General features: G+C 60.0%; 1 protein-coding gene across 2 annotated transcripts in view; it reads right to left on the bottom strand.

The window, feature by feature from the left end:
• Positions 1–38: 38 nt before the first annotated feature.
• TESMIN (testis expressed metallothionein like protein) overlaps positions 39–12,620 on the bottom strand; it is a 28,462-nt gene continuing 15,880 nt past the window's right edge. Inside the window, exons 6-9 of one of the 2 annotated variants that reach the window (XM_058662714.1) lie at positions 7,176–7,278; positions 4,791–4,888; positions 3,591–3,827; positions 39–272 (exon numbers count right to left, since the gene is read on the bottom strand). In XM_058662714.1, coding sequence (XP_058518697.1) covers positions 80–272; positions 3,591–3,827; positions 4,791–4,888; positions 7,176–7,278 — 631 coding nt within the window. In that variant the 3' untranslated portion in view covers positions 39–79. The remainder of the gene's footprint in view (positions 273–3,590; positions 3,828–4,790; positions 4,889–7,175; positions 7,279–12,620) is intronic. The other variant, XM_058662713.1, reaches the window with a different exon arrangement.

Raw genomic sequence — 12,620 nt, 5'->3', positions numbered from 1 at the left:
TGCTGGGGGTCCTGAGGCGAGCTGGCCTGCTGGGGGTCCTGAGGCGAGCTGGCCGGCGGGCACACACGGCCGTGTGCACTTACTCCATGTTCAGCCCCTTGGACTTGAACTCGATGTGCAGGATCTGTGACAAGCACCTCCCGAACTCCTCGAGGACGAGCTGCTCGGCCAAGCCCTGGGAGCACTGCTCCTTCTCGGCCTCCTCGCCCTGGGCCAGCAGGCAGGCGCACGTGGCCTCCACCACCTCCCACGAGATGCAGGACACGGGCTGCCTGTGGGCGTGGGGCGGCTCAGGGCAGGCTCAGGGCGGCTCAGGGCAGGCTCAGGGCGGCTCAGGGCAGGCTCAGGGCAGGGTCAGGGCGGCTCAGGGTGGCTCAGGGTGGCTCAGGGCGGCTCAGGGCAGGGTCAGGGCAGGGTCAGGGCGGCTCAGGGCAGGCTCAGGGCAGGCTCAGGGCAGGCTCAGGGCAGGCTCAGGGCGGCTCAGGGCAGGCTCAGGGCAGGCTCAGGGCGGCTCAGGGCGGCTCAGGGCAGGGTCAGGGCAGGGTCAGGGCTGGGTCAGGGCAGGGTCAGGGCGGCTCAGGGCAGGGTCAGGGCAGGCTCAGGGCAGGCTCAGGGCGGCTCAGGGCAGGCTCAGGGCAGGCTCAGGGCGGCTCAGGGCAGGCCCAGGGCAGGCTCAGGGCAGGCTCAGGGCAGGCTCAGGGCGGCTCAGGGCAGGCTCAGGGCAGGCTCAGGGCAGGCTCAGGGCAGGCTCGAAGCCGGCCGTCCACACGAGCCCCCACCCCCCACCCCTCGCCGCCTCCCCAGGCAGCCACAGCTGGGCTCAAGTTCAGGAAGTCTAGGATGGGCTCCTTTCAGGGGGTCACTCAGTGTGGCCCGCTGGTGGGTTGCGGCCACCCCGGCGGCCCAGGCAGCGGGAGCCAGGAACCTGCAATCCGAGGCAGGGTTCTGTCTTGGCCTCTCGCCCCTCCCAGCACAGCCCTGACCTCCTGGGATCAGCCAGCGGCAGCCCCGAGGGTGCTGGGCTGTGGCCTGCGGGGCTGAAGAGTTGGGAATCCGTCCCTGGTCCCACAGATGGCCTTGTAGCCCAGGTCTGGAGAAGTGTGAGCAGCTGGGGTGGCAGCCCCCCTCGGTCCTGCCGTTCCTGCCCCAGCAGGCGCTCCTGTCCCGGAGGCCCTTGGGGCCCCCAGGCTCTCGGGGACAAGGAGGCCTGTGTGCTACAGAATTCTGAGCTCCGGCCGGCCAGGCCGAGGGGCAGCTGTGGCTGAGCCAGGCAGGACCAAGAGGAGTCAGCGGGGAACTCTGAAACACACATGCACGTGCTCACACACACACACACACACACGCTCACACACACACGCTCACACACAGACACACGCTCACACACATGCTCACACACACGCTCACACAGACACATGTTCACACACATGCTCACACATGCTCTCAGACACATGCTCACACAGACACATGCTCACACACAGACACGCTCACACACACGCTCACACACAGACAACATGCTCCCACACAGACACGCTCACACACACGCTCACACACTCACACACACGCTCACACACAGACAACATGCTCCCACACAGACACGCTCACACACACGCTCACACACTCACACACACGCTCACACACAGACAACATGCTCACACACATGCTCACAATGATCTCACAATCTACACACATGCTCTCTCACATACATGCTTACATGCTTACACGCTTATACACATGTGCTCTCACATGCTCACAGACATGCAAACACATCTTTAGAGAACATTCACACAGACACATCTACACACTTACAGACACAATACACACATTCAGAAGACACATTTACACATACATCTCTACATACACACATTACACACACACACACGCACTACACAGACACACACATCCTTACAAATGCACACTCACATATACACACACTCCTAATCTCACGCACAGACACACTAACATACGTGACTAGGACGTGAAGAATTATGACAGCTGAGCCCATCACAAGCAGCTCAGGTTGGAGGTGGGCCATGCCCAGCCCCATCATGGCCACGGTCCACAGCACTCATGGTGCCAGGACAGCATGTGGCTGGCGTCAGTGCACCTGTGCCGACAGACCTCAAGCGCACAGTGCTGAGGGGGTCACTGCGCCCCCAGCACACAGTGTGTATTCGGGTTGGTGACATGATGCTGGTTGGTTAATGATGCCAGCCCTTTACCACTACACTGGAATCAAGGACCCTTCAGTGCACAGAGCAAGTGTTATCCCAGGATTGTGACACCACCCCCAAGCCAGGAAATGGGTGGCCATGTGGGGCAGCAAGTGAAGCAGCCACTTGAGGTGCCCACGAGCCATCCTGCAGAGCCTGGGCAGAGTCCTAGCTGCTGTGCTTGTCACCCAGCTCCTGCAGGTCTGCCTGCAAGGGGCACGTGATGCCTGAGCACAGGAGATCCTGCACCCATGGGGGAGACCCTGAGGCAGCCCTGGCCCCAGCTCTGGGCCCCTAGCCCCTGTCCCTGGCCCCGGACTCTGAGCTCTAGGCCCCAGGTCCCTGTCCTTTAGCCCCTGATTCCAGGCTCCAGGGCCCTGGCCCCCTGACCCCTAGCCCTTAGGCCCTGGGCCCTAGCCCCCTGACCCCTAGCCCTTAGGCCCTGGGCCCTGGCCCCCTGACCCTTAGCCCTTAGGCCCTAGGCCCTGGCTCTGAGGCCCTGGCCCTAGGTCCCTGGCCCCTAGCCCTGGCTCTGGGCTCCAGGTTCTGAACTCTGAGCTCTGAGTTCCAGGCCCCAGGTCCCAGGCCCCTGGCCCTTAGCCCTGGCTCCAGGCTCCAGCCTCCAGGACCCTGGCGCCTGGCCCCTAGCCTCTGGCTCTGGGCTCTGGACTCTGAGCTCCAGGCTCCAGGTCCCTGGCCCCTAGCATCTGGCTCCAGGCTCCAGCCTCCAGGCTCTAGGGCCCTGGTACTGGCTCTGAGCCCCTGGTCCCTGACCCCTGGCTCCGGGCTCCGGGCTCCAGGCTCTGTGCTCCTGGTGTAGGCGGGTTCAGCCCTAGCTGCTGAGGACACTGCGGAGTGAACTGATTGCCTGGGCGATCTCTGTCACTCTGCCTTTCAACAGCCAACCAGTTCTCACTGTGTTTAAGATGCATGAATGGGAGGTCGGTGTTGCACATGCCTGCTGTCAGACAGTGGCGGCCGGGTTCTGGCTGCGGTCATGGCTGCGGCTCCTGCTGAGGCACACCCTGGGGGCAGCGCCGACGTTGCAAGCCCCTGGGCTCCTGCCGGCCACCTGGGCACAGCGACAGTGTCCCTGGCTCCTGAACTGGCATCTGGGGAGTGGATGGGATCTGAGGCGCACACACACACACACACACACAGTCACTTCCCCGACAGGCAGGGCCAGTCTGGCCATCTGGGCGTCACCCCCTCACTGCCCCCGCTGCTGCAGGAGGGAAGGCGGCTCAGGTCAGCTCACGGGCCACGTGGGAACCTGGTGGGGCTGGAGAGCCAGGGCCGCTTCTGCGGCGGGCACCCCTCCTGCCCGCCCCGGGAGTGACATGCAGCCCCCCCCGGTCTGCCTCCACCTCCCCTGCCCACCTCTGTTTTCTGTATTCTGGTGGGCCCGGACACTTGGCAGGTGACAAGCAGTGGCCGTCTTCCATGTCCCCAGCCTCCACGCAATGTGGCACACCCAGGAGTGTCTTCCGTTCCGGGCTCTCCTCGTAGTTTTTGCAGCCAATGCATTTACAAACAGATGAGCACATGATCGTGGCCTGGTCACAGGAAACACTTGATAAACAGGGGTGCCCTAGACACCCCGAGAGGAAAATCTTCCTGGTACCTTAAATAATCTTATGTTTGCTTGTGTGTATATGCATAGAAGTAAAACCTATAATTTATAAATAAAGAAAAAGGAAGACAGGCACGCAGCCCAGCTGCCATGAGGCCAATCCAGGCCGGTCCATTCCACTGTCTACCTTCCAGCGTGCCTGGGTCTGGGCCCCACAGCTGGGCGGGCAGCGAGCTGTGTCCCTGCCCGGGTCTGGGCCCCACAGCTGGGCGGGCAGCGAGCTGTGTCCCTGCCCGGGTCCGGGCCCCGCACCCCGGCGGGCAGCGAGCTGTGTCCCTGCCCGGGTCTGGGCCCCACAGCCCGGCGGGCAGCGAGCTGTGTCTGGGCCCTTGCATGTTGGAGACCCAGATGCAGGTTGGCTCCCTCAGCCAAGGCCACCCCCAGCCGCTGTGAGCAGGTGGGGCACTGGGCTCCTGATGAGGGCATGCTGTTGGCTTTTCAAACCAAGTCATAACAACATCTTTACACAGAAATAGGAGCCCGGTCAAGAAGCTGGGGGATAGGTCCCTGAGCGAGCAGGGCAGAGGCCGCTCGTCCCTAGCCCCACTCATTGCCCAGGCAGGCTGGGCACTGCCCATCATCATGGCTGCAGCCTCCTCTTGGCTCTGTCCCTGCCCCCTCTCCCTCAGCAGAGAGCTGCTTCTGGGTGGGTAGCGGGGGCGGGCATCTCGCTGCGGCTGCACCTCTGGGCTTCTGCTCCGAGCTGACGCCAGACTTGGGGACAGCACTGTCCTTCCCTCGCTGCCTGCGACAGGGAGCAAGGGGCACGCGTCACTCAGGGCCGGCTCAGCCTGCGGCCCAGCGACTGCAGGGGCGCCCTCTGCCAGACACAGGACGGGTGGGGAGGACAGTGCATTCCCAGCTGGGCCAAAGCCAGCCGGTTCGGACCAAGCTGAGCAGCTGTCCGCCTTCCGCAGCCGCAGGCGCGCCCGCTGGCCTCATGCCACTCGCAGTGGCAGCCCTTGCCATGGCGAGGCCTGATGGTTCCCTGCTTGCCTTTCCCGATTTGGGGCTGCAAAGCTTCTGGATTCCTATCGAGACATGCCTGCGACAGGAAACAGAATCGGTCCTGACCGCCACAGCACATCTCGGCTCAGTGCCCGCGTGGCTCCGAGGACGCATTCCTGCTGGTTCCAAGTCATTTCTACACACAAAGCAGGATCTTGGCCAGAGCCCTTTAAACCTTGCTCTTACTTAAAAAAAAAATATTTATTTTTATTGGAAAGTCAGATATACAGAGAGGAGGAGACACAGAGAGGAGGAGAGTCAGAAAGGAAGATCTTCTGTCTGCTAATTCACTCCCCAAGAGACCACAAAGGCCAGAGCTGAGCCAATCCAAAGCCAGGAGCCAGGAGCTCTTCAGGGTCTCCCATGCGGGTGTAGAGTCCCAAGGCTTTGGGCTGTCCTTAACTGCTTTCTCAGGCCACAGGTAGGGAGCTGGATGGGAAGTGGGGCCACTGGGATTAGAACCAGTGCCCATATGAGATCTTGGTCATGCAAGGTGAGGACTTTAGCCACTAGGCTATGGTGCAGGGCCCCAAACCTTGTTCTTTTTTGGGTTCCAAAGTCACCTGCCATCACATAGGAAGTGGGCAGCAGAGAGGAGAGCCGTATCTCCATGTACACCTTCCCTTGGAGCAGGGCCGGACTCACTCTGGCTGAGCCCGATGGACACGCTGTGTCCCAGGCAGCTGCCTAAGAGGCTTCCTGGATTCAGGGTGCTCGACACAGCCACGGTCACGGCCATCTCAGAATGAGCAAACATGGGCATGGGAGGGGGCGGGCTGTGGTGATGGCACCAAGGGTGGAGTTCAGACGGCCAGGCTGCAGGCTGCCTTCAGAGCCTGGCCCTCCCACCCAACGTGCCTGAGCCTTAGTCTGGCCTGTGGTCCATTCATGGACACACAGATATAAGTGTTTTAGAATTAAAGTGACCCGGGCTTGTAAAGTTCTTAGCACACAGACGCTGTGATGGAGGCCTTTCTTCCCTGCCCCGCCTGGGGCCAGCTGAGGGGACTTGTGCCAGGCACTGAGGCCAGAGGCCCTGGCACACTGCCAGTGTTGGATGAGGTCTTGCCAGGCGGCACAGGTCCAGCCTGGGGCAGTGTGAGGAGCCTGTCCCACCTGGGTTGGCAGCAGCCAGGCCCTGCTGGGGGATGGTCCAGCCCCAGGGGCTCCTGTGTACACCTTATGGTCCCTGGGGCTGTGCCCACACAGGGTGCCCTTCGTGTCTGTCCGAGTGCTGTCTGATCAGCGTGAGGCCCACTCATGTGGTGGGGTCTTTTCACAGTGTGCAGCACTTCATCATAGTCGGTCCGTCCCTTGGGGCCCAAACAGGGGGTATCTGTCAAGGGTAAAACCTGCTCTGCACATCCTTGTCCAAGTCTTGTGTGTGTGTGTGTGGGGGGGTGTGCAGTGCAATGGTTCAACTGGCTAATCCTCCCCCTGCAAGCACCAGGATCCCATATGGGCGCTAGTTTGTGTCCTGGCAGCTCCACTTGCCATCCAGCTCCCTGCTTGTGGCCTGGGGAAGCAGTTGAGGATGGCCCAGGGCCTTGGGACCCTGCACCCGTGTAGGAGACCTGGAAGAAGCTCCTGGCTCCTGGCTTCGGATCAACTCAGCTCTGGCCGTTGCAACCATTTGGGGAGTGAACCAGCGGACAGAAGATCTTCCTCTCTGTCTCTCCTTCTCTCTGTAAATCTGATTTTCCAATAGAAATAAGAAAAATCTAAAGAAAGAACAAAGTCCTGTCAGGAGCACTTCAAACATCCTTTGGAGAATTAACTTGCTGAATCACAGACTCCAGTAGCTGTTGGAGTCTGGGCCCTGCCGATAACAGAGAGCAGCCCCCTGGCCCTCAATTCTGATAGGGCCACCCAAGCTTGGCTGCGCCACGGCCTTCAATCTCCTGGACCACGTCAAAACTGGTAACGCGTTTACAATTGGCGCATCCGTAATTCAAGAGGAGAGTTAAACTATGGAAGGAAACCCGAAGGCGGTCGCAGCTGCGCTCTACCGGCTCTTCTCCAAGGGCACGCCTCAGTCCACGGCGCTGACTTCCCTTGGCAAGTGCCTGGGGCAGGGCGACAGCCCGGCTTAACTTCCCGTCCCTTCTCCTGGGAGCCCATGGCGTCTCCACGATGGGATGTGGGGGATATGGCCGTCCACTCCCGCACCAGGCCTTCCGCCGAGCAGCTCCCAGTGCTGTGGGGGCAGGGGCAGGCTGTGGCACACTCCCTTCAGACACATACTGGGAATCGCTGGCACCTGTGTTAGGATCTCAGGTACTTCAGAATGACCCAAAATGCATGTGCTCATGACCATATGTTACCTTAATGGCCTTAAACCTCTCCATTTCATGGCGCAAAGTGTTGCAACAGTTATTGCAATTGCAGTTGTTGCAAAAGTCCCCACTGGCAAAGCAGTCACAGTACCTGTAAAGGAAAGAACACGGTGAGGTGGGGCCCAGGAGGGGCCAGGAGGGGCAGGAGGGGGAAAGAGGGGCAGGAGGGGCAGGAGGGGGCAGGAGGGGGCAGGAGGGGGCAGGCAGGCCAGGAGGGGGCAGGAGGGGCCAGGAGGGGGCAGGAGGGGGCAGGAGGGGGCAGGCAGGCCAGGAGGGGGCAGGAGGGGCCAGGAGGGGGCAGGAGGGGGCAGGCAGGCCAGGAGGGGGCAAGAGGGGGCAGGAGGGGGCAGGCAGGCAGGAGGGGGCAGGAGGGGCCAGGAGGGGGCAGGAGTGGGCAGGCAGGCCAGGAGGGGGCAGGAGGGGGCAGGCAGGACCAGGAGGGGTCAGGCAGGGCCAGGAGGGGCTAGGCAGGCCAGGAGGTGGCAGGCAGGGCCAGGAAGGGGCAGGAGGGGGCAGGCAGGCCAGGAGGGGCCAGGCGGGGCCCAGACAGGGTCAGGTTGGGCTGGGCAGGGCCCAGCCAGGAGGGGCCCAGGTAGGGCCCAGGTGGCCGGGAGCACCCTGCACGAGTTAGGAGCCGGTCAGCACACTTTGCCCTGATGGAGCTCCAGCTCTCCGTAGCAGGGCAGCCAGACCAGCTAGGAGGACGCTCCCCAGTGGCTGGCAGAGCAGAGCAGGCTCCTGTCATGTGCAGCATTTTCCCAGAAGATGCCACAGCTGCCACAGTCCCCGGCCTCCCCTTTGGGAGAGCACCCGTTGGGAGGTGGGGTTGGAAACACCTGCTGGGAACTGCTTTCCCTTAGCACCCCCAGGCCATCCCACGAGGCTGACCGCAGCCTCACTTCAGGAGCAGGCCTCGACAGTGAGAAGCAATCAGTGGAATCTGGGGTGGAATGTGGTCTAGACCTTGGCTGACTCAGTCCAGCTCCACGCTCAGAGGAAGGGAAGTGAAGGTGGAAGCAGGCGTGTCAGGTGACTGCCCTCACACTCCTTGGGCAGTGTTTGGACCGGCAGAAATTGGTAAGGGGAACCTCTGAGAGCCATCCATGGGGTCATCCAGCAGGGGGCCGCACTGAGGCTCTGAGAAAGTCCCCCACCTCCAAGCCGGCCCCCCAGGGTAGAACGCCTGATCCCCTGGTGATGTTGGTCATGATGAAGTCCCCTGCTGTTTGGGCCCCTAGAGAACATGGACACCAGCATGTCCTGCCCACAGGTGAGCACTGACAAGAGGCCAGGGGCGAGGTTGCTGGGTGTTGTTCTGCGTCATCTGCTGCTTCCTAGAGACCCAGAGAGCTTGGGTCCCAATGGGCTGCTCCTGAAGGAGATGGGAGACTAGGTCTGAGGACGGGGACGGGGGAGGTAAGAGCAGAAGACTCAGGGGAAGAGAAAACACAGGGTGAGCGGTAACTGGCTCTGCCAAATTGGGAACATGGAGCACTGAGCTGGCAGGCTGGCTGAAGCTCCTCCTGAGTCCTGGGACGGGCTGGGAGCCCTGCGGAGTGGGTTGACAATCCTAAAGTGCTGTGGGATTGCAAGCTCCCTCGCTGTTCTAAGAGCTGGTGGTCGGCCCCACCACCACAGCCACAGACCAGACATCACTCACTACAACAGCTGTGGACTCGGGGTAGTAGAGTGTGCCCAGGTAGGTCCCATGGGTACTGCTGGCCGAGGTGGCTCCTCCTGGGGTGCATCCCTCCCTGGGGATCCTACAAGTCCCGGAGAACGTGCCTGAGACAGACACTGACATTTCGGTTTGTCACTCTGCAAAGCCCGCCACGGGGAGCAGGCTGACCGGCAGCAAGGTGGTGGTGTGTCTGGGGACATGGGGGCGGAGCGAGTCTGGGCAGCCTTCCAGGGCCCAGCGGGAGGCCCTGAGGCCAGGACACAGGGGAAGCATGCTGAAAAACTGCACTCAGAGTAAGGGGAAACAAACATGTAACCATAGAGTTAAAAAGCCATGAGAACTAGAACCCAAAGCTAGTAACAACAGAGCAGGCAGAGCAGGAGACAGAAGGCAGTGGAAGGTGAGCTGGGAGGCCCAGGAGTCTTTAAGGCTGTAGAGACAGGAACTCTGCAAGGACGTGTCCCAGAGCCGAGGAGTCGGGCGTCCAGCACGAGAGTCCTCCAGGTGTTGAACGAGCTGCAGCCTGCGACAGGGCAGCAGACGGGGGACCCTGCAGGCTCCAGGGGAGAAGGAACTGGATTCATGCAGAGGATTCGGGGAAGGAATGGGGGGCCAGGGTTGTGGTGTAGTGCAGCTGGCCCTGGCCACATGCAAGGGGATGGCCAACGAGACCTGTGCATGGAGGTGATGATGGGAAATTCTGGATATGCCGTGCGAGGCAGGAGTGTGGCCTCACCTCTTCCCTTCTTCCCTGACAGCTGGAAGACGCAGGTGAGGATGGGGATGGTTGGACCACTGACAAAGAACCTGGGGGTACCCCAATCGCTAAGCCACCATGCAAGAGACTTCCAGACATTTGCGGGAAAATGTAAAAGAAAAGTCTTTTTTGGTGCCCCAACTTCTTGAAATCTGTGCCTGACTTTTCTCATGCTAAGAGCTCTCACATTGGAGGGCACAGCAGCAACCCCTCCAACCGTGGCAGGAGGGCTGCAAACACTCTTACTGAAGGAACTGCATGCAGGCACAGTGGGGGGTTTCCAGCAGGTGGGGTGGGGGGTGCACCCAGTGACCAGTGTCATCATGGTGGCCATGTGCCTGAGGAGTGCGGACCACTTTGACCTTGTAAAAACGCAGTAATGAGGTTTTCTCTTTCGCGATAGCCTTCTGGGCCTTTATCCAGTGCCCTAGAAACGTGTTCTAGGAACATGTCCCCAGGCCGCCACGTAGGATTCAGGTGAGGGGAGTCAGAGGCTGCTAATGGTGAACAGGACACTGTTCAACGGCAAGGCCACTGCTCCTCCACAGGCCTGGCACCAGGACCCAGTGTGTGTGTCAGCACAGGGTCCAGGTGGGCTCCGAGCCCGCCAGGATGACTGTGCTGGGGTATACCAGGGGCCTTTCCAGACAGAACACAGGTGTGGTGACCACTTCCAGAGTGACCAGCATTGCAGTGGGGCGCTGACAGCCACCAAGATGCCCGACGTCACAGGGCCGTGTGTAAATGGACTTGCAGGATAACGTCCTTTATGCGGTGTTCAAGGAGCCACTGCCCTCCGTGACCGCGGGCTCTCGCCTGGAGCCTCAGGGCAGCTAGCCCTTGGTTAAGCACAGGATGGAAGGCTGCAGAGCCTCAGGCGCCCAGCTCAGCGCTGTCGTCCCCGGGGACAGTGACCCTGTCCCCCGGCCAGCATGAGACACACACTGAGCCTCCCTCCCTTGTCCCACAATACCCAGCCGAGTGATGGAGCGGATGGCAGAGCTCTCCCTCTAGAGGTAACCAAGCCAGTTAGCCCTTCCTAGGGGGCATCTCCCTTGCAAGGCCAAGTGCACCTGTCCCCGTGTCTTCTGTTCGCAGGAGTCCAACCCTGCTTGGCACGTCCGTCTAGGCTCTACGACCTGGTCCTCCACTGCACAGCAGTCTGCACCTGGGCGGGCTGCTCTGGCCTGACAGCGCCCCGGGCCAGCTTCCTCCCTGGCTTCTCCCTCCTCACCCAGCACCGCACTGTCAGGCTCTTGGCCAGCGGTCTCCTGGCGTTTCCGAAGTTCAAAGAGGCATGAGGCTGGCTCCCACGGACCAAGCCAACGGCGGCTCAGACACTCGGTGTGAACCCTAGATCTTACATTGCTTTCCTGCTGTGAGCCAAGTGCCCGGGCCCCTGGATTCCCCATGTCCACAGCTCTCAGTATCTTCAGTAGAGGCTCCGCAGCGGAAAAGGCATGCAGAGGCTCTGGTTAGGGCAGCAGACACGCTCTCCCCTTCCAACACAGAACTGAGGGCTGAGTGGGCATGAGGGCAGAGAAAGAGCACCACCTGCAGAGCAGGCATCTGCTAAGCAGGCCACCAGTTCCCTCCGCTGCTGGTGGTCCTACCTGCCCCCGCCCCGCACCTCTAGGGGAGAACTTCTCATTAAAAAAAATTCAATATAAAATAGACCCATTCATCAAACTTTAAAAAAAAATCAGAATGTGGGAATGTTACAGTTAACGCTCATCCAGTGACATCATGCACTAGCACTGTGTCAGGGGCTGGAAAATGGTCCCAAAACACAGGAACTGAGGTGTCGTGCAGTGGGCTGGCCAACGCGATGTGGTGGGGTCCCAGTGGGAGACCCACTCGTCACGGTCCTCACCATGGTCTCTGCGGGCTTGGAGACACGCGCGTTAAACATCAGCTGTGGCTCGGACATGCTGGCTGGTCTAGGTGGTCTAGGCTGTTGTCTACACACTGACTTCTTTTCTTTTTCCATTTTTTATTATATTTTTGACAATCTTTACATAGTTAATTAGGGTAAAAAGGTTCAAAGGCTACAGGAAAGTGGGTAAGACTATTATTTCCATATTGTTTCCTTCATGTATCTGAGGTAAAGGGGGATATTGAGGGAGAAGCCCCACCCAGTCTCCCACCCTCCCCAGGTCCCAGATGTGGGGCATGCTCTGAGGGTCCTGCTCAAGTGGTTTTGATAGTTCACCAGTTATGAATCGCTGCCAGTCTCGCCACTCCAAGCACGATGAGGTCGTTGAAGAATCCACTGACTGACATAGTCCATCTTAGAGTCTCCGTTTGCCCAGTATTTCACTGCCAACATATAGCTGAGGTGGTTGATTGACTTGTTCTGTCTTCTGTCTTTTCTTGGTTAGGGTTCTGAATCTGGCATTTCGATTGGGGAGATCCCAAATGAAACTTTGTCTGAGGTGTTCCCAGACCAGATTCTTGTATGTACTAGCAAGTACAGGGTCCGGCACAGCCCATCGCCCTAATCAGCTGGTGGTTCTGTTTTCAGCCCTGTCTTCCACTGGAACCAATGGGTGTTGCAGTCCAGCCTGGTTCTGCCCGGCACATACTCGGCCTTTACATAAACCAATGGGTGCTGCAGCCTAGTCAGGGTGACTCCCAATAACCCCCATCAGCCCCGCCCCTACCCTGGTTCCCATATGCACAGTACGTATAGCAGACCCGTCCAGTCTGTCCCACATCCCACTCAGCTCTCATAATGTCAATGGACACTAAAGCCTAATTCAACCCAACGAGCCCAACTATCCAGCCCGCATACATGCTGTTGGGTGCCTTTCTGTCTAGCCACCCCTGCCCCTGTCCTAGTTTTCCTGTCCTCCAGTGGGGGTGGTAACCCAAGAGGGAGGAGCCCACTATTTCCCTTGTAGGCCACTCCCACTCCCGGATCATGCACTCTCCAGGTGGTTCTGTGGTTTAACTTGGCAGAGTTAGCCCCCAGTGCCAGCTTCTGCCAGCTGAT

Source organism: Ochotona princeps, chromosome 4 (assembly GCF_030435755.1).
Source record: "Ochotona princeps isolate mOchPri1 chromosome 4, mOchPri1.hap1, whole genome shotgun sequence".
Classification (NCBI taxonomy): domain Eukaryota; kingdom Metazoa; phylum Chordata; class Mammalia; order Lagomorpha; family Ochotonidae; genus Ochotona; species Ochotona princeps.
This window is presented reverse-complemented; position numbering and strand designations above follow the sequence as displayed.